At 40.5% G+C, this 20280-nt stretch overlaps 2 protein-coding genes across 4 annotated transcripts; both read right to left on the bottom strand.

The window, feature by feature from the left end:
• Positions 1-1604: 1604 nt before the first annotated feature.
• LOC135486082 (small ribosomal subunit protein eS21-like) lies at positions 1605-3397 on the bottom strand. Its single transcript, XM_064768589.1, has 5 exons — positions 3343-3397; positions 3167-3237; positions 2538-2601; positions 2149-2220; positions 1605-1732 (listed from the first exon to the last, which is right to left on the bottom strand). Exons 2-5 carry the CDS (start codon positions 3214-3216, stop codon positions 1667-1669), a joined length of 252 nt encoding a protein of 83 aa, XP_064624659.1. The 5' UTR covers positions 3217-3237; positions 3343-3397; the 3' UTR covers positions 1605-1666.
• A 500-nt stretch (positions 3398-3897) lies between these two features.
• LOC135486081 (cytosolic carboxypeptidase-like protein 5) lies at positions 3898-20059 on the bottom strand. Of its 3 annotated transcripts, none has more exons than XM_064768587.1 (15): positions 19931-20059; positions 17483-17654; positions 17133-17229; positions 16543-16714; positions 14399-14565; positions 12848-14168; positions 12359-12528; positions 11452-11781; positions 10921-11123; positions 10399-10814; positions 10137-10198; positions 9572-9651; positions 7960-8017; positions 6797-6893; positions 3898-6359 (listed from the first exon to the last, which is right to left on the bottom strand). In XM_064768587.1, exons 2-15 carry the CDS (start codon positions 17583-17585, stop codon positions 6258-6260), a joined length of 3378 nt encoding a protein of 1125 aa, XP_064624657.1. In that variant the 5' UTR covers positions 17586-17654; positions 19931-20059; the 3' UTR covers positions 3898-6257. The 3 variants fall into 3 exon arrangements, with proteins under 3 accessions (XP_064624657.1, XP_064624658.1, XP_064624656.1); XM_064768586.1 differs by having other exon boundaries at positions 3899-6359; positions 9455-9651; XM_064768588.1 differs by lacking the exon at positions 7960-8017 and having other exon boundaries at positions 9455-9651.
• Positions 20060-20280: the final 221 nt, after the last annotated feature.

Genomic DNA, 20280 nt, shown 5'->3' with positions numbered 1-20280 from the left:
ACTCTGAGCTTGGAACGTTGAGATGACTGGTTGTTCGTTCTCTTGTGAAATCGGGAGTCATTTTCGATCAGGGATTGTAAACTTCAACCAACTGGTCATGTCACATTCTTGCAGGGGCGAACCAAAGGCCCTCCAAGGAGTAACAAGAGGTCCAAGAGTCTGGCGCTCAGCTGAAACACTTAATGGAAACCCGTTTATCTTGCCAGCTTGATATCTCTGTGTGGCAGTTGGTGAAATAAAATAAGAGATTGTTGTATGGGATATAATAATGATTAAAGCTAGTACGGTGTATATTTGTTCAACATGCAACTAGTTTTGTGAGAACTTTTTAATTATGTGATGAGATCACCTAATTCATCATGATAAAGGCATATCACTCTGCTCCCCCCCGAAATGTTGTCACGAAAGACATCTTCTTGGATTTGCCCCATGACCTATAACTGATATAACGGGCATTCGGCGGTCTTAATGTGGGCAATTAAATCAAAGGGTTTGGTAATCAAATAAAATTGTACATGGCACTCTACTACTGGGCTGGCTCGGAGAGAAGTAATCAAGAACGAGCGCCATTCGTAGCCAACACAGTCAAATTTTTGAATGGACAAGGCTTAGGCATGTTAAGAAGGACATTGTTACAACCAACTATTCGTCCCGTTATTCATTGATGAATGACACTCTCAAAGTTTTACACCGTAGAGTATAAAATAGTGTTGTATATGCCAGCCGCGGGGACAATGTCACAACCGGTGATTATGGCCTAGATGTCTGACAATGTCCACGTGAAATTTAATCTTGATCCCCCGGAATGCACATACTAAATAAGTAGCCCTTTTTGTTCACCATGCTACAAACAAGTTGATAGGGACAATGTCACAACCTGTGGTTAGCCCATGCTCGAGCTGGTGTTGAGTAGGTTGTGACATCGTCCCTTGGAGGGAAGTGAAGCCCTCAGTCCCCTCTAATACAGTAGAAGAGCCAGTAAATCCATTTGCTTGGAGTGCTTAATTCTAATTATTAGCTTCAGATGCTCCATTTACACTCCAGTCGCAATGGACAGGCCTCGTCTTATCGCCAGGTACATAGAGGAAGGACAATCAGGATGAAGAAAGGGACTGTATTGGAGTCCCTAGCCTCGTTTGGGGAACAAAAATAAAGGACACTCATGGGACTGACGAGTGCCATCTTAGAGGTGTCCTGATGGGAGGTCAAATTTAATGAAAACTACAACTTTGGGACTAAAACTAGTGTTCTTAATAGAGAGAGATGTTTGCTGTGGTAGGTTCCATTGTCATAAGTCTTGATTAGCGTCACACACTCGGATTCTCTCTCGGCCTTTGGTGCAATGATTTCAAGCTCAGCGGACAACCCTCGGTACGAAATTGGTTTAAGAGAAAATGGCGCCGTCTCGCGGCAGAAAATGAAATCTTCGTCCAAAACCATTAGTTCTACTTTCTACCGCTAGACAGCACCACTGTCGCCTATGTCACTTTCCTGTGTCAAGAAAACTTCAAAATTGCAGACACAGAATCAAGACTAGCTCAATTCATTTGCGATGCACAAAAACACGCTTCATGCAGCACAACCAATAACAACTGATGCACATATGTATTTTCTAATTTTATTTTGCTTCTTTTTACATAATAACTGATGCTACAAAACTGTCCTCTCAGTAGTTCTTTCCAACCATGTTGTCCTTCTTTGCCAATCGTAATAAGCAGTCATCAGATTCGCCCTGAAGACAAAATGGCAAGATATTAAAAACACACATTCACAGAATTCAAGACACCTACAATTGTCAGGCTTCAGATTCGGCACGAGACAACAGATATTCTGAAATAAAGGGTCTTCTGTTTTAACTGGTTCTATCAACTGGTCGGCAGAACATCGCAATATGCAAGGTAGCATCGAATTGAGTCCACAGTTTCAGTCAAACACACTTCTACTTCCTCAGCTTGCATTTTTAATAATGTCTTGACACATTTCAGGTTATTTGACATTTTTAAACATTTTTTCGATTTGATTTGGGTTTAGCCCTCTTACTTCAGGTAAGGTGATTGGGGTCTGTTTTTTGTTGCACCCCTGTGCATAATCGTCAAGCATTACATCCCAGTGCATTAGGAGTAGTACTAACAAAAAACTGGATCTTACCATCCTCCTGATTGCACCACAGATGGCATAGGTCTTGTAGTTGCCAGTCATCCTGCCAGTGGTCTCATCAACCTGAATAGGAGTTCAAAAGATTTAAAATATTAGTTCGATCAGATCAGATGTTCAAGTTTGTTTTCCTGAACACCTTACGATGAGTCACGAAATAAATCTCAATAGCACGCGAGATTGTGTTGGATTAAGTACCCTAGGAGATAGTCAACCAATTTCAAAATCTGTTTGGTCCAAATGGGCTACCTTGAAGAACTGTTCACTTGGGAAATGCTATGCTATTCTAGACTATTGCTGGCCCTCGTCAAGAGACCATCTGAAATGTCTAACAGTCCCAATATTGTGTCCTAATGTCATGGCATAAGTCAAGCCCATCTTACCTCGGCAAAGTTGATCTGAATGGAGGCATGGTCCTTGGCGTTAATGATTCTGTTGCTGGCAGAGCTGAAAAGGTAGAAAATGCACATGAAATGAGCATCACCTTTTTCATGGCAGAATGACGGCACCACTTCGCCAAGAATTTAATGACTATTCTAAGCTCAGTCTCTGATGCCCTGAGCAAAAATGCTCCTTGGGCACCCAGGTTTCCCAGTTTTTCGGTGAGAGGATGCGCCACCCAAAACCCTCATTTTAAAGTTGACACCATCGGGCATCACTCACTGGCTTCAGGGCCCGGCTATCTTTGGTTCGACTGCGTTTCCCCTTCGGCCTTCTCGGAAATACTTGGATCAGTTATTGATTGTATCGCGTGCACCACGTCATTCTCATTGACATTGACATCGTCTGGGATGACATTCAACATTCATTCATTCAATCATAATCAATTCTTTCAGGATTTTTATTAAAAAATCGGAATGAATGTCCTCCTTGTCAAAAAGCCATAGATCACTGCAGGTTGCAATTTATCAACAAGCTCAATCATCTATCATTCATTCATGAATTCGAACATACAATGTGAACGGCCCTGTACATGATGTATGAAATACATTGTTTCGTGTACATTGCTTACCATTTACGAGGGACATACATGTCCACGAATTCGCCGGCGTCGTTCTGCATTTTACTTCAGTTTGATTACTCCTGAAACACAAACAAATCTTTAATGTACAACGTGTATTATTCAAAATTAGATTTATATTCAATGAAACGGAGATAATAGCGATTTAAAATCACATGAAAACTCACCTACGGGCGAAAATGGCAACCAACACGAAAAGGCTATCACGTGGGCACCAGTGTCGCCTCCTGTTGGACGAAAAATACACCAGTTGCAATAGAGAGGTTTAGATAAATTGTCATTGATGGAAAGGTATAATGCACATTGCAAACATTTCCGAATCCAAGAGTATCGTCATCATAAGTCGAGTTCTGAAGTACATTTGTGACTGATTTGATACTGCCACTAAGGCTGTCACATCCAGTAAGGGTTCAGTCCAGCAATATAGAAAAACATCGGACAGGGTCATGCACTTCACCAAAATCTAAGGAGGCATCCCGAGGAAATCAGGGGTTAATGTTCGCCTCTCCGGCCCTGCACCTCGGGATGCTAAGGAGGTGACGCTGTCAGTAAGCCTGCATATAGCATATTCACTTGCTAGACTCGAGCAACATAATGCATTAGTATGCTAGTCTTGCAAGTAATGACTAATGAACACCAATGGCATCGTGACTCTCAATGTATCGACATTGCTAAGCTTTACAGACTACGCACGTCAGATACCGCTGGAAGTTCAGTATGACCAATGGAGACAAAGTCACAACCAGTTCCTGATAAATATCTCGCTCCCATATAGAATCATCCTGACTCTCACCATTTCGGGTGAGTGACTTTGAGCGCTCTCAAAACATTGCGGGTCAAGATGATACAGAATAAGAGATCAATGAATGCAACATTTTGTTGAAAATATTTTATTTCTGTGACATTAAAAAATAAACCAGGTGTAAATAAAACAAACCAGCAGAAATGAAAACAAGTCATACAGGATTTCGTCTTATTCTATAAACTAAAGTAAAATCACACACATAACTATACTGGTATTTATAAAAATAGTCTAATTTTGTGACAAGTATGTGTTATAGTTAAAAGAATTTATGATACAAATGTTTTACATTCTTTGTGGGGTAGTATAAGTATTCATACAAGTGTTGTGGTTTAGATAAAGTGAAGGCAGGACATTTTTTGCATACAATTACAAAAGTCAGTGGTTGAGAATATACACAATCTGTACTATAAAAATACATGTTTCATCATTGAAAATGTTCATGTACAATATTTTTTGTGTACCAATCTAATTCTCTCTTTTACAAATAACTGGGTATCTCAAATGTTAGAAAATAAAAACAGCTCATCTAAATCACACATCAATTATCAGTCTTACGTATGTGTAATAGGTCTATAGCCGTGTTCACGCTAGAGCCTTTATATAACAATATGAAAATAGCACAATCAAGAAAAACCTCTCAATTAATGCAGTTATTTCTTCGATTGGAGACAAACTCTCAAGTGGTAAGTTGGAAAACTCTTTTAAAAAAAGTTTTTGCCCTTTCCTTTGTCTGGTATGTAGGAAGGTCAATGGAATAACATTATGCCTAAATTACCTTATACCTAATGAAACAAATGTAAAACTGCCTCAGTCAAGCTTGGGACTTAGGCAGATTTACCTTATGCCTAAATCAAACAAATGTAGAACTGCCTTAGTCTAGCTTGGGACTTAGGCAGATTTACCTTATACCTAAATCAAACAAATGTAGAACTGCCTTAGTCTAGCTTGGGACTTAGGCAGATTTACCTTATACCTAAATCACACAAATGTAGAACTGCCCCAGTCTAGCTTGGGACTTAGGCAGATTTACCTTATACCTAAATCACACAAATGTAGAACAGCCTCAGTCTAGCTTGGGACTTAGGCAGATTTACCTTATGCCTAAATCAAACAAATGTAGAACTGCCCCAGTCTAGCTTGGGACTTAGGCAGATTTACCTTATACCTAAATCACACAAATGTAGAACTGCCTCAGTCTAGCTTGGGACTTAGGCAGATTTACCTTATGCCTAAATCAAACAAATGTAGAACTGCCTCAGTCTAGCTTGGGACTTAGGCAGATTTACCTTATACCTAAATCACACAAATGTAGAACTGCCTCAGTCTAGCTTGGGACTGCCAATAAATAAAGCATCATTCTTTTCTCGTTCAATTTCAATTATATACAGCTTATTCCATGCCAACATTTCGTGAACATACGATACAGTGCAATGTACAATCCGGTTTGAAGTCATCTCAAGTAAACTTTGATAAGACTTGACTGAGATGAAAAAAGGTTTGCATGCTCAAAATAAACAAACTTTGCCAATTAGAATTTCGTTGAGATCAGAGCACTGCCAAAAATTACAACAGAAATTTTAGATTGAACTAATCTAAATACCCCAAAGAGGCGGCAGCAGCTTTCCTAATGCTGCTATAAATATTTCTATCACAGATCTAAATAAAATCCAATATGAACATACCATGCTCACTATCTAAAATTCCAATCAATTCAGATAAATAAAGAATGGCACAGATTGAAGAGGTTACAAACACAATAGCAATAGGAACCCAACTAGCCACTTCAATATGGCAGGCAACCTTCGAGTTGTTTGATATAAAAATGTAGATATAATAAGCCATTAAACAGAAAGGATAAATACTGCAACTGTTTTAAATACTGCAGAGTGAATTATCCCATTAAGTACAAATGAAAGTATGAACATTTCAGAACATCAAAATGATATTAGTTACTCCCACATAAGTCTACAAAAATGGAAAACTTCACTAATAGAAAGTTTTCTCGAGAACAGAAAATAAATGCTTTTGTTTTCAACCTAATGTTTACCATGGCGAACTCAGAGAATTCTTTGTAAAACAAACTAAGTCATATAAAAGCCTTCCACGGCCCTCTCCCCCCCCCCATCCTCCCCATCGGACAATGGCCAAGGACCACTTCTGTGGTACCAGTACTTCATCAACAGGTACAGTTTCTCTTTCAAAGAATGTCTTTCCTGTTGCAGATTGGACAATTCTAGTTACAGCGAAAATTGATCCTAGATCATCGGGGGTCGGCTATTACAAGTCCACCCAGTAGATATTGCTCTTCAAAGCCCTGGATCCTGGTGGAGCATTTGAATGCAGGTCTATCAGCTCAGTGGAGATTAAGTCACTCGAGCTCTGAAAATAAAGAACATACCATGATTACTGCAACAAGAGAAATTTAACTGATCAGCAAGCAAGCCTAGTCTGAATGATTTTCATCCACCAAGACAACCCACCACACTAATCAACCCTAGTTAGGAGCTGCGGTGGTCTCTCAGCTAAGGTCTTCGGCAAGCGGTCATGAATTGCCTCGCAGTAAATCTCGAATGTAGACACCGAGACTCGACGTAGGTTTCCTTGCCTTCTATTGGACCTTCATTCTTTTGTCCATCATCATCAGTTCCGTTGTTCCTCCCCCCAAATTTTGCCCAATTTACCTGTTATGCAATTTGTGTTGACTTAAATTTGGGGGTTTTAAAATCAGACCAGTACCAGTACCCATTTACACACCTGGGCAGAGTGTGGCATGTTGCACCATCAAGCGGAAGAAAGTTGAAACATCATGTACTTACTGTGTTTTCATTAGTTGTCGACAACCTCAATCTGCCGATAGGACTAGAAGATCTTGGGTTGGAGGAATGGATCTCTGGAACAGTAGTGCCAGTTGGTCTGCAACAGAAAGAATAGTGTATTTCCATCAATCATCAAGATTTTGGCTTCAAAGTTACTGGAAACCATGAGCATGTTATTTGGCAAAAATGCAATGTCAAATGCAATGTCAAATGCAAAGTAAAGTTTGGAAATTTCAACTGCAATGCATCAACCATTACATTTTATGTAGCAAAGGCAATATATATTCCACTGCCAATCAAAAGCTTTAGCAAACATTTCACAGGGGCCATAATTGGACTTTGATGAATAAAACTGAAAGGGATTCTTGATAAAATACGACTCTCATTCGAGTTCTTCAAGTTTTACACAAAACATGAGAGCGCAACAAATGCAAACACAAGGCAGAAATTCAAACAGGTACAATACAATCTTTTGGTACATCCTTTGCAAGTCGCCCATCAGATCCGGCCAAACAAACGAATACCTCGGTGCCTATTTATTAAAGTGACAATGAACTGCACACAGACATACAAGACACAGAGTATAAGAGACACGATTATGACATCACTGCTCTAGAGGGAAGTGCAGACATGCTGATAGAAATAAATACATGCACTCTCTCTTTTTTCTCTGTAAATGATCCAGTACGTAAACTTGAATCATCTACTTCCGAATATTTCAGAAAATCAAGCTGGCAACCTAGGCTTGTTAGAGAGGTTAAGATGAATTCCAACTCTGACGAAGCTTTGAGATTGAATTACAGTCATCTCAAGACACCTTCAATTGAACTAATTTGAAGAATGCTTACACACTAATAAACCACCTTTTATACTTGTAAAAGAATATGCATCATTTTAATTGGAAGCGTGCATAATCTGCAAATAATGAAGTACATGTAGGTCGGGAGCAGCAGCCTCTGACATTGAATAGGACTTCATTATTTCCCGCCTGATACTAAGGGTCAGACAAGAATTTCAAATATTCATGTGGAATTCATGTGGTTCACCGCTGAGCAAATGTTCTTCAGTTCAGTTTTAAAATATCACTATATGACTGTAATTCAGTCTCAAAGATGAATCGAAGCTGGAAATTCATCTTAAACCTTTCTAGAATACAATGTTACCTTGGTGATAATTTAAGCCTGGTGACTCCAACAGAATTCATCAGTGTCTTCAATTCATCTAAGAGGAACAAGAGGAGAGGATCATGCAAACAGGTGCAACATGCTAGTTAGGTGACAACTCTAGAATTGTTAGGGACTGGGCACTCTTTTCACACCTCCCCACTTAAGTGGTAATCTTTTTTTATAGCGATGGCAAGAAATGTTGGGGAAATCATCCATCATCATCATCATCATTTTAGGTTTGTCGACTTGACCTTTGAATACTCAGAAGACCATTCGAAAGGCATTTGAAAATATCGCATTTTAGAGTGGATTAACTATGATAATGACAATCAAGACCAACTATAAAGACTGGTCGAGACATTGGGTGATATGAATAAAGACTAGCAAATGCTTTTATCTAAAACTCCATGTACATTTACACTAGGCCTTTCTGTACAAAATTGAAGTAAAAGCATTTGCTAGTCTTTATTCATATCACCCATAATTTAGTTCGAGGCATGAGACGAGAGCTGCAGCCACATGCGTCAAGTGATAGTTGTGCCCTTGTCATCAACACTGGATAGAACGGTTTCTGTGACTGAGAACACTTTACTATTTATTATGGGATCACATCAAACTTATCGGAGGCCATAAAAGATGAACAAGTTCGTCTTTTTTGGCCTCAAGTCATATCTTGAAATGATTCCATGATGAAGCCCATGAAGATTGATAGTAACGCTTTGCAGCAATGCTCAAGTAGTTCTGAGTATGAACAAATAGGTCATGCTTTGAGAAGACCACATTCATTGAAATTATCTGCTGTGCAAGAAGTAAATATGCCGAGTTTTTGTTATGCCTCAATGCCAAAGAAAGCTTCCCAGTTTTATCTTAAATCCTTAACTGCAAACTGCTATAATTTTGACAAATTCTTGCAGATGGCGCAGCGAGGAGGGTACCTTTTCAAGACCCATATAAACATCGCAACAACAACGCCAACTGCTGATGTGTACGCAACGTCACACAAAAAGAACTAACAGAGCCAGCAAATTACGTCACAATGGCGCAATGGATATCACAAGTGTGATTGGTTTTGCTGTAGACGTTTTTGCCTTGTTTGTTGTTTTTCTGGTATTAGAATGGACCTCCTATAGTCCTACATGTCCTAATGAGCTCTGAAGCCTTACATGAGTGGACTTGATTAGCCACTAGCATAATGCAATTACAACACCCAATTCACTTGAATTGCAAAGCTGTGATAAATCCAACTGTTCATTCCCTTTGGCATGGAGGATTAAAACAAGTATCATATCAGAATGTGCATCAAAGTAATCATCTAAGTGAATTGTGATATGTTAATGGAAAAGATGTGAAAAAATAAGGTTTGTCTGAAAAATTATGTTAAAATTGTATGACAAGTTTCACTTTCATGGTGGGTTCAATTTGGTGATCTACTGTGAGTATGTGACACACATCAGTCCTAAATAAATCGCACATAATCTCTAATCCAAATCACCTCCTGTTTCTTCTTCATTGTCTTTCAAATTCGTCTGCTTTTTCGAGAACCGACGTCTCCGGTATCGCTTCTTTTCGACATCGCTGTCAGTGCCGCTACTATTTTTACCCCTCGTACCTTTGGCACTCTTTGGACTGTGTGATGAACTCCGTCGCTGGTTCTTCAATTTGAGGACACGTCTCTTTGGCGGATCAGATCTGTATCAAAACGAAACCATCATAGGGACGTGACACTGGTTTATTCATGGACCAACAATCTTATAATGCTCAGCCAACATTTATGACCTAGGGACTGTCAGTGTAAGTTAGAATTTCAAGTGAAATTGCACAATGTGATAATGCATTAGTGTGAAGAATCAGGTGTGTGTTTGAGGAGGTCAAATACAGATAACCTCTAGTTGTATCGACATGAGGTTTAAGAAAGTCGAATGAGATTGTAATAGTTTGGTAAACACCCTTTGTGCATACTCTATGCCGAGTTGTGCTGTGATAAGATTCCTGTGTGATATACATGTACAGTGTATGACTATGTACAGTTGCCTCCCGTTTCATTTTCAGAGTACATTGGGGCACAATTTAAATGTTAATCTCAACATTTTAAGATAGAATGGAAGTATTCAAATAGTTTCCAAACATACTAATGGTTATTGTACACCATTCCCCTGGTATTGTATAAAACTTACTTTGGTGGTTCAATGGGTTTTGCTCCATCAAGGCGTTTTGGTGGCTTTCGTTTGCCACTTAGCTGCAAAAAACGGTTTAGTATGATATAACAACGGATTTAGTCTTTTGCTCATATCTGATGAAGATCGGTCAATGGTCGATTATGCTTCCCATAAATGGGACACCAACTTGGAGAGATTCTAAATCTTTTCTCAATAATTAACCAAAAATTAACTGTTAGTTGTCATATTTTCATTTTCGTTTTGTACTGAAATCACTTACATTTTTCAGCTGTTGCACTTTCTCTTCCTCTGTCACTAACGTCCCGACATCAGCAGGTGAAGAACTAGTATTCCTAATATGCGTCATGGAGAACGTTTTGTCAGCAGCATCTTTGGACAGAATACTTTTTTCTTGGTGCAGATATGTCCGAGTAAATTTATAATCGGACACAGCTTCCCCAAGTGATTTGAAGTCGGTAGCAGTGGCGAGGCGTAGTGGAAGTTTGAATTCAGACGATGTCAGTTTTTGTTTGTTTTCTGGTGTGAGAGGAATTTGACCAGGTGGTGGAGTTTTGGATTGGCGTTGCTGGTGGTTGTTTACGCTTGAGTTGTTGCCACATGCTGGCAAGGTCATTCTACGTTGGGCTCTGGTTGATGCGTTGGAAGGACCCACTGTTGGCACAGATTTGTGGCTCACTGGAATGAGAGCACATGTTCATTATGGATACATATTTTGTTGGCCATGATACTCTTCAAATGCTTGAATTCAGAACAGAAGGAAACAAGACAATTTTCCACTCACCATCTTTAATTGGCCCAAGTTCTTTCCTTACGGGTGGAGCTGCCGGGGGCCTCCTGTACACACTGGTATTCCTATACGCATTAGGGTTTGAGTTGGATGAACTGCTATCAGAACTTGAACCAAAGGCAAAGCGATTCGAACTGCCACGGGTGGTTGCAGTGGAATTGCCGGAGACAGATGAGGTGGACTGGCCTGACTGTGCACTGCAAAAAATAAAGAAGATATTAGATTTCAAATTTCATAATAACCAATGGAAATGCGTGCCGTAACCAATTTAACGTCCTTATTGAGTTGATTTTGTGTAACAAGCAGTTTTTGCCTAACAAGCAGTTGATCCCCCAGCGGTCTTGATTAAACAACCACAGACCTACAGCGAGGAATTAATATCTATTCGAACAGGGATCATATTGAATATTTGCCATCAAATTTCAACTGAGCTTTCCTTGATTGAGACATGAAGGATCACTGCAATCAAAACGGGGCTTTACGTATTCCCGATCCAGATTCTATAAAAGTGAGGACAACACTTACGATGTTTGTTTATTTGTGACCACAGGCATCCTAGGCATTTGTCGGATGCCCCTCGGACCGCCTTTCCAACTCCTGATGTACCGCCTGACCCATTCTCTCACACCATGCAGATGATTGTACTCCGAATTTACAATCCTACACCATGGGTTCGTCTCCGTGATGTCCAGAGCCGCTACTGCTAAGGCTTTTCCTACATCTTCGTAATGAGCCATTGTGTATTTTGGAGGGAATCCTGCAAGAGGTGGCGGAGTGGCTCGTCCATCATCGCCACTGGCAGGAGGGACAGAATTCACCATTCGTCCAGTGTTGTAGTTACATTCTAGGGTGTAACTAAAAGAGAATATGACATACTGTTAGTCCAATAGTTGCTGAGAATAAATCCAGTTAATCAAGAAAGACGTTTATTAGACAAATTGCATATCATTTTGCATCACTGAGCACTTCAGGATGCTTCACTCTTCAAAGGAAGCAATGACCCTTGTCATTCTGGACAGTGCAACCCTTTTTTGCAATCCTCCCAATCATTCCACTTCCAACTTCCTCTGACAATATTAAAGGTAGTGGCTATTTGAATTGGCAAGTGCCTTTTCGGGGCTCATGAAGAGGTCAATTTTGTTAACAGAAAAAGAACAAATGAAGTGAAACAACCATAGCGAAACCATTCACATCTTGTAAGATCCAATGTGTCACTGTGACGCTGGCTGGCTCTGCTTGTACAGTGTGACCTCGCATCATCAGCAGTTTACATTGTCATTCTGATATTCGCACAGGCCTTGAAAAGGTACACGCCTTGCTGCAACGTCTACAGGTACTCATCAGAAGTCTTTATAAACTACTGATAGTAATAAACAGCTAACAACATCAGCGTTTACTCAAACCATATTCGAAGCCAGTAAAATGAACTTACCTGTGTGTGATGCCAATGGCTTTAAAGATGGCCACCCTTCCACTCCCCTCCTTCGTCATACCATCTCTCTTATCTTTGGTGTACATGTTCTTCAAACTGAAGTTACAGCCAGTAAAGTCAAAATGGGCAGTGTTCATGGCTATCAGTTTTGGGAACAGCATGCAGTCAATCTGAAAATATAAAGGATGAACTAGTTCTCAAGAGAACTGAAATATATAACTCAGAATTCTATAATTTTGTTCAGGTTCCAATATCCATTCAATCATCCTAATGAAATGAGTTGGACATTGTGACATCACAAGGACTTCAAATTTATTGAGTAGCAGTCAACTACTGGCTCGGATGCTCTGCTAGCAGTCAAGAGGTGCCTGGTTTAAACCCCTCACACAGCACGAGACCTGATCATCCCTTTATCGAACTTGCCTTACTCCACCGTAATGGCCGTAATCTGTTTTCTTTGAAAATGAACTAAATTCGCCTGGTTCTTACCATGGTTTCCTCATTTTCATGGTAATTTCCGTAGATAAAGCACCCCCGTTTAGAAGCATGGCCATGGAGATCTACATAGAATGCAATACCACTTTCATTTGGAGGGATTTCCAGAAACTTCGGATCAGCTAGATGAGGTGCCTTTGGGATCCCATCCATTTTGGGAACGAATCCACCATCATCGTCATCAGATCCTTCGTTTCCGAGATTATCCGTTATCGCATCTAATTCTGGATCATCATCCTGAAAATTGCCTAACATTGAATTCACATCATTAGCAACGTTATAGAAAGAATGGGCTTGCTCCGGTCCAATTTCAGCCATTTCTTCCTCATAGTCCCCTTGATTGATATCCAAGCGTAGGTCCTTCTCCAAGCCAATGTCAATTGTTTGAAAAATAGGAAGCAATTCCTCTTCCACCATTTCAGCATTACCACCAACAGGAACACCGTGTGATATCACCTCGGATGCTTTATCAACTGAACATGCAGACGACATAGCAGACGCACATATAACCGCATCCGGATGTCTTTTTGCATTCTCTGTAAAAACATGGACGCCGTTTTTCGCTTGTTCCGAACTCGAACAACTGTCACCTTGATTTGTTTTCACAGCTTTATTATCTATGTTGTCTCTGTGTACAATGTTTATGGTCCGGTTTCGGGCTGGGTATCGTTGCCCAGGACCCTGGACACGTTGATTCTGGTTTTTGTACCGAGGCTGCTGCAGACTGTTTGATCTGATAACCCTTTGATCACGAGTATTAGCACCTTCAAAGTTAGCACTGGCCTCATTCTCCTGCGATGCACCGGTAGGATCTGGTGGAGGGGTGGCCGGTTTGATTACGCGATTGTGAACATGGTGATACGCCAGTAAAGCTTTTGCGGCATAAATCGATGGATAGTACCTAAAGTCAGGATCTAGGTACACCCGATTTAGATTTACGCCTCTCGTATCTGTTCGATAATGTCCCATCATTACGCCATCTGGATTTAGAATAGGAATCATTTTGAAAACGTATAGCTGTCGTAGGCGGACAGCACGTGCATCATTTTCCCGTAGGATGAAATCAAGGAAACCGTTGAAGACATGGCTTGCTGGGGTCTCGCCAGGGTGAACTCGACTGGTCAACACATACACCCTTTTCCCACTAAACTTCTTGCACCTTTTTGCTTGCGTGTCAGGGAAGAGTTTTGGATCAAACTTGGGTTCTTCCTCGTCACAGATACCATGGCAGGATGAGATTGTGATCAGATCTATGCGTAGCTTCTCCTGGCTGTAGCACATCAGCTCACGGTGGTAATAGATTGATTCTGGAGGGCTACATCAAAAGCAAAATACAGAACTTCTTATTCATATTTTTATTGAAATAACTTGATGCAGTCAAAATGCATACTATGTTACTTTCTTACAAACAAGTTTGCCAATTATTGGGAGCAAAAAAAGATTCTCTTAAGAGAAGATACTGACAGTCTCTACACTACATTGTATTAGCCCTGAGATTGCTAAAAAAAACCGAAATCATTTACTGAACTAAACTACCTTGCTCACCTTTTCGATGACAATTTCCAGCATTTTTCAAATCTGACATCAAGTTCACCAAGCCTATCTTGACACTCGGCATAGGACCATGGGTAACAGAAGGCAAAGTAAGTCGTCGACCCGCGGAAATCAGCAAAACGATGGACAAACGATAATATGAACTGAGTATCAACAACCTGGAAAAGAAGGAATATCTTTTTTCAATATTTTCTTCCAATTGTTGTACTATTTTACTCATAAAACATAATTCAAACACCACATAGATTAACTTCATTTTCATCGGTCTGGGGTAAAATACAAACATGAGCTCCAATGCAAAGCTCTTAGACCGATATCAAGCAAAGGTAAAAAGCTAACAGGGCCCAGGAGTAAGAAATATACATTTATACATTTACGAGGCAATATGGCTCACAGATGATAAAAGATTTTTAAAACCACTAAAAAGCATGTGATGGTACTACTTCAATACAAGCTTAAATGCAAAATGTTGGCGTGCTGAAATACTAGTGTGGCTCTTGCACAAGTAAGCGCCACAGCTTTCTTTTTGGCACTGTTGCCTAATCTCCTGTAAGGCAAAAGTGAGCATGGCAGCTTACGCAGTACCAGTCCAGTGTCTGGTTATTCCTTTTTACGCTGCTTTACTCAAACGTTACTCTTGCCTCATGCCATAATGTGTTTGTGTTCAGGTCACACTGGATATGCCCTTCAAGGTGTGACATCCGGCACCAGTCATCTAACATACTATTATGAGACCTAACAAGCATCTGCGTTCAATTTATGATTGGAGGACTTATAGAGATAAGAATTACTGAAAGCCATCAGCATTATTATTAGCCAAGTCCTAGATCATGGAATTAAATCTAAATCTGTTGACTTCTGTCACTTGTTTCAAGCTTAAATGAAATGGCCACGGCCATTGTGCTCACCTCATGTGGAGGAAAGATGGATAAAGAGCATGGTATTGTGTCATGTAGTGTTAGGTTTGATGTAGGTCCAAGCAATTACAATTTCCCCAAAATGGCCAATTTACAGTACATTCGACCTCTGTGACCTTGAAAAGTAGGTCAAATCAAAGAAGACCCGGGTGACACATTGAATGGTTGTTAGAATTAGATGTACCTATGATATAAAATTGGTGCCAATCGGGCAAGTCATTGCTAGGAATAATGGCATTTTGAAGAATTTAGGATTTGGCCCCCTCCCTGGAGGCCAAACGGCAAATCAGATTGCACCAAACTTCGGTACCTAAGATCACCTGACCAAGGGGTACATGTGTACTTAATTTGTGATCAATAGTCATTGCTGTTAAGAAACGTGCCATAGTTACGGCCTGACGGCGAATTTACGCCATTTGACCTCTGTGACCTTGACAAGAAGGTCAAATTACAAACCTGTGTGACATATACTGTATGGTGGTTAGATGTACCCATGATATCAAATTGGTGGCAATCGGGCAAGAAGTTAAGGAATAATCGCATTTTTAAGGTTTTTGGATTTTGCCCCCTGGTGGTCAAGTGGTGAATCATATTGGACCAAACTTCGGTCCCTGAGATCACCTGACTAAGGGGTAAATGTGTACCAAATTTGGTATCAATAGTCATTGTAGTTTAGAAACGTGCCATCGTTACATCCTAACGGCCAATTTACACCATTTGACCTCTGTGACCTTGAAAAGGAGGTCAAATCAAAAACCCGGAGGATATATGATGCACCTTTGCTAGAAGTACCTACCATATTTTTTTCAAAATTTCCCGACTACTATTAAGGGAGATATTGCATATTTTCACTTTTAACGTTTGGCCCCCTGGTGGCCAAACCATGAAACGAATCGGACCGAAACTTAGTCTCCAAGGTGTCATTACATAAGGGTACATGTGTACAAAGTTTCAACTCAATAGCTCTAACAGTTACGAAGCGTGCCCTGCTAACGGACGACGGACGACGACGGACGACGACGACGACGACGACGACGACGACGACGACGACGACGACGACGACGACGGACGACGGACGCCACAGTATGGGATAAGCTCACCTCTGCTAAGAGGTGAGCTAAAAACACCCATTCGACTTGATCTCTTAGGTCTGTGACTACATGCAGTGTAACTTCTGATCAGGAACTGTAAGATTTTAAACTAGGATTAGCATCTTACCTCAAATGTGACTTTATCCCTTATCCGCTCCCATTTTGGCTTTCCAGGTACTGTTTTGACAATAGGTGCAAATCCTTGGCCATAAAGTTTGCCTTGTTTATTCATATTCTGAATATTGATCTTCAACAGTCGTCCTGGAACACCTCCTTTGACACCAAAGTAGAACCAGGACCTGTAATTTTAAGTGTGGGTTTCAGTCAAAAATTGATGATGATAAAAACATCACAGTTGGTGTAAGTTATGTTATCAGTGCCCCAAAGCCCATTCTGCAAAGGATTAGGCCAAATGAACAAGATCATCGAAACCATTTACACAACATGGAACAAATACCATTTTACTCCACCCCATTCAAACAATGATTGTGCAGCCATCCAGAAAGGGAACGGCCTGGAACTGGTCTCTAGACTCTAACTAAAGCTTTGTACCTAGCACATCTACAAATTATCGTCTTCACATGGTGATAACATACATAGGGTATTCCTATAATCATGCTTTTAGTAACTGTTGCGTTTTTTGAAAGAGATACCCTGTATAGGATTACAGCGCTCAATTGTTTGTATCAAATATTGACGAAGCAAGGTACAGCTCACCTATTTCCATTTTCATATTCAGTCCCCGCACAGTCGGGGCGGGTCCAAACATTAAATTCATAGTCAGATCGTGGCTCTCCACCCATCATTAAGCGACCTAGAATAAGAAAATTCATTGTTTTATTACTATTATTAGGTTAAGTCATAAACTATAACAAATTATGGTAAAGCCCACAATTCATGTAATGTTGTCAAGGTATTTTGTTGTTTGTAAAACGAACAGAGCACTTTGAAAAATGAATAACTTTTGATTGGAAATGCTTCATGCAATCGCAATTTATTCAGGCAATTACTGTCCGAATCACTTTCTGCACTCTATTTCATATTTGCATATCATTGTAATCACTCACCCATGTTATCATCATCCTCATCCCTTGTCACTTTCTCAACTCTGGTGAGATTACCAGAATCAAATTTGGAGGTGAACAACAGACTTCCAATTCGGAAATCCATCTTTTTTGAATCAGCAAGCAATAGCTAGGCTAGGGTTCATGTATTGTAGGTCTGGTCAGATTAAATCACCTAAAATCATAAATATGAAATGGCCAGGGCCATTGTGCTCACCTCTTGTGAAGGGAAGATGGATGAAGCATTAGCATGGTTTTAAATGTAAGAAAGAAGTGAAGTAATGTTTTACAATGATATTAATTAATCCTGCATTTGCCTAGGCTTAGACTATGACATCCCACTTAGCAGCATTTCAAGGCACCCTTAGGGGAGAGTCCACTATTAACATTTGGGGCCCTGCTGGCCAAACTGAGAATCAGAAAAAGACTGCAGTTTAGTCTAAGAGTATAGGGGTACATTCGTACCAAGTTAGGGATCTGTAGCTAAAGCAGTGACAAAACGTGCCGTCATTGTAAAATGGCAGTGCCATAGGAAAACTTTGACCTGTTGTTGTTAAAGTATTTATTGCTAGACCCTTTTCAATTTACATTGTCTTCAGGCGTCGACACGATACAACTGTTACACAAGGTGTTTGATCAATATGCGTACATGACTATGTTGGCAGATTAACAGGACTACTGTCCTTGAATACTTGATCATTAGCACAAATATATCATTAAATACAGCATAAAAGAGAGTAATCAACTTATATACACTAATGTACAAATCAGACAGTTACAATATCATGAATAGTTGCATGATACTCGGCGGTGCTGAGGTTGTGACGGTACGATGCTCGAAATATCAAAGTCTACTAGTGGGAGCCTGGAAAACTTTGACCTCTGTGACCTTGAGAAGTAGGTCAAATCAAAAACCCACATTTATGAAATGTATCCTTGCTAGGAGTACCTACCATAAAAATGTTATGAAAATCAGACCACTATTAAAGGAGCAATCAAACATTTTAACTTTGGACATTAAATTTGGCCCCCGGGTGGCCAAACTAAGAATTTTTCAAGATGCCCGCCTGGCACCCATATTGGCTATCACATTTGATAAAAATCAAGGATTTAGTAAGAGAGTACATAGATATACATCCAGATCAAATTTGGTTGCAATCCGATCATTAGTTTCGGAGTAATAGTACTGTGTTTATTTTTCAAGATGGCTGCCTGGCGGCCATATTTGATGTCCGAACGGCCGAAATTTTAGGGGTGGAATAGAGAATCCCCAGATACATGTCCACACTGGTTTAAAACCTTCTAGCTAAAATAGATAGGAAACATACTACTGTTCAGTGAATCAGCAAACTTTGACCTCTGTGACCTTGAAAAGGAGGTCAAATCAAAAACCCGGAGGATATATGATGCACCTTTGCTAGAAGTACCTGCCATATTTTTTTCAAAATTTCCCGACTACTATTAAGGGAGATATTGCATATTTTCACTTTTAACGTTTGGCCCCCTGGTGGCCAAACCATGAAACGAATCGGACCGAAACTTGGTCTCCAAGGTGTCATTACATAAGGGTACATGTGTACCAAGTTTCAACTCAATAGCTCTAACAGTTACGAAACGTGCCCTGCTAACGGACGACGGACGACGACGGACGACGACGACGACGACGACGACGACGGACGACGGACGCCACGGTATGGGATAAGCTCACCTCTGCTAAGAGGTGAGCTAAAAAGGGATTACAAATTAATGTTACTGTGCAATATCCATATGACGTATGTAATTATGAACGGAAACAGAGATGTCAGAGTTCGTCATCTGCACTACCAAAATATGGCTTGTAAGTTTTGTAGCAAATGTTCACTGACATGATGATGACAGTGACCAGTCACCGAGTGAGTCAGACAGTGGCAGTGTGACGGAGATGGACAGTGACTGGTGACGTCAGTCTGAGTGTGTGTATGTGTACTGTTTAGTCTGCTGTAGCCGCCTGAGCGGTCTAGTTCATATAGTTCACTACTTGGTGGTCACTCTCAGCTGACACACTAGTATTATAGATCTATGCACTTGATTGGGAACAACGTTTACATGACGTAGTGTTGGCCGTCGTCACGTCACCATGCATTTTACATTACAGTAACGTGACGAGACGCGACGTTTTTGTAAACGTTGGTCCCAATCAAGTGCATGGATCTATAGTAATACTAGGCCTACATTGCTTGTCATGTAGCCTACTAATACATGACATGCATGCATCACACATAGTTTACTGTATGGTCATGCAGGTATGATGGTGCATGCAGGAGGGACCAATACTAACTCAGTCTCCGTAGAGCATGTACATGATAATTGATATGGATTAGAGTACTGTCAGTGTCACTGGACACTGTGTCTGTGACTGTCAGTGACTCAGTCAGTCGACCGATCAGTCTCTTCTTCAATCCAAAACCTTACCATTCCTACGTCAATTGGTTTCCCACAAAGTTAAGCCAGTGCGCAGACTTAGCAGCAAAAGTAAATGCAAAAAAGTGTAAATACATGAAATAAAGTCGGTCCGCCATTGCTAAACAAATTGTTGCTGGTCACGTGACGGGAATGCGATTCTTGATTTCGTCTCGCATGTCTCAGTGAGTGCAAGCCGAGAGGCAACAGGCGAACGAGGTTGACAGAGATAATTAACACTAGGTACCTTGTCTCCAGGTAGTTCACACAGGATGACCGACCCAGACAAAATGACAGAACAATTTATAGCTGTAAAACCGGACAGAAGACGTTTCGACTGCCCTCTCAATGGAGTCCTCGCG

Source organism: Lineus longissimus, chromosome 4 (assembly GCF_910592395.1).
Source record: "Lineus longissimus chromosome 4, tnLinLong1.2, whole genome shotgun sequence".
NCBI lineage: Eukaryota > Metazoa > Nemertea > Pilidiophora > Heteronemertea > Lineidae > Lineus > Lineus longissimus.
Note: the sequence above shows the minus strand (reverse complement) of the source record. Positions and strands in the feature narration are given on the sequence as shown.

What these genes read in the sequence shown, in the direction of transcription:
- LOC135486081 (XM_064768586.1), bottom strand. Translation starts at nt 17,585, where the DNA reads ATGGATTTCCGAATTGGAAGTCTGTTGTTCACCTCCAAATTTGATTCT. An exon ending in GAATATGAAAATGGAAATAG is followed by an intron (nt 16,715 to 17,132) that starts GTGAGCTGTACC and finishes TTAAAATTACAG; the next exon opens with GTCCTGGTTCTACTTTGGTG. An exon ending in GTCACAAATAAACAAACATC is followed by an intron (nt 11,124 to 11,451) that starts GTAAGTGTTGTC and finishes TATTTTTTGCAG; the next exon opens with TGCACAGTCAGGCCAGTCCA.
- LOC135486082 (XM_064768589.1), bottom strand. Translation starts at nt 3,216, where the DNA reads ATGCAGAACGACGCCGGCGAATTCGTGGACATGTATGTCCCTCGTAAA. An exon ending in TTCAGATCAACTTTGCCGAG is followed by an intron (nt 2,221 to 2,537) that starts GTAAGATGGGCT and finishes ACTCCTATTCAG; the next exon opens with GTTGATGAGACCACTGGCAG. An exon ending in GTGGTGCAATCAGGAGGATG is followed by an intron (nt 1,733 to 2,148) that starts GTAAGATCCAGT and finishes TTTTGTCTTCAG; the next exon opens with GGCGAATCTGATGACTGCTT.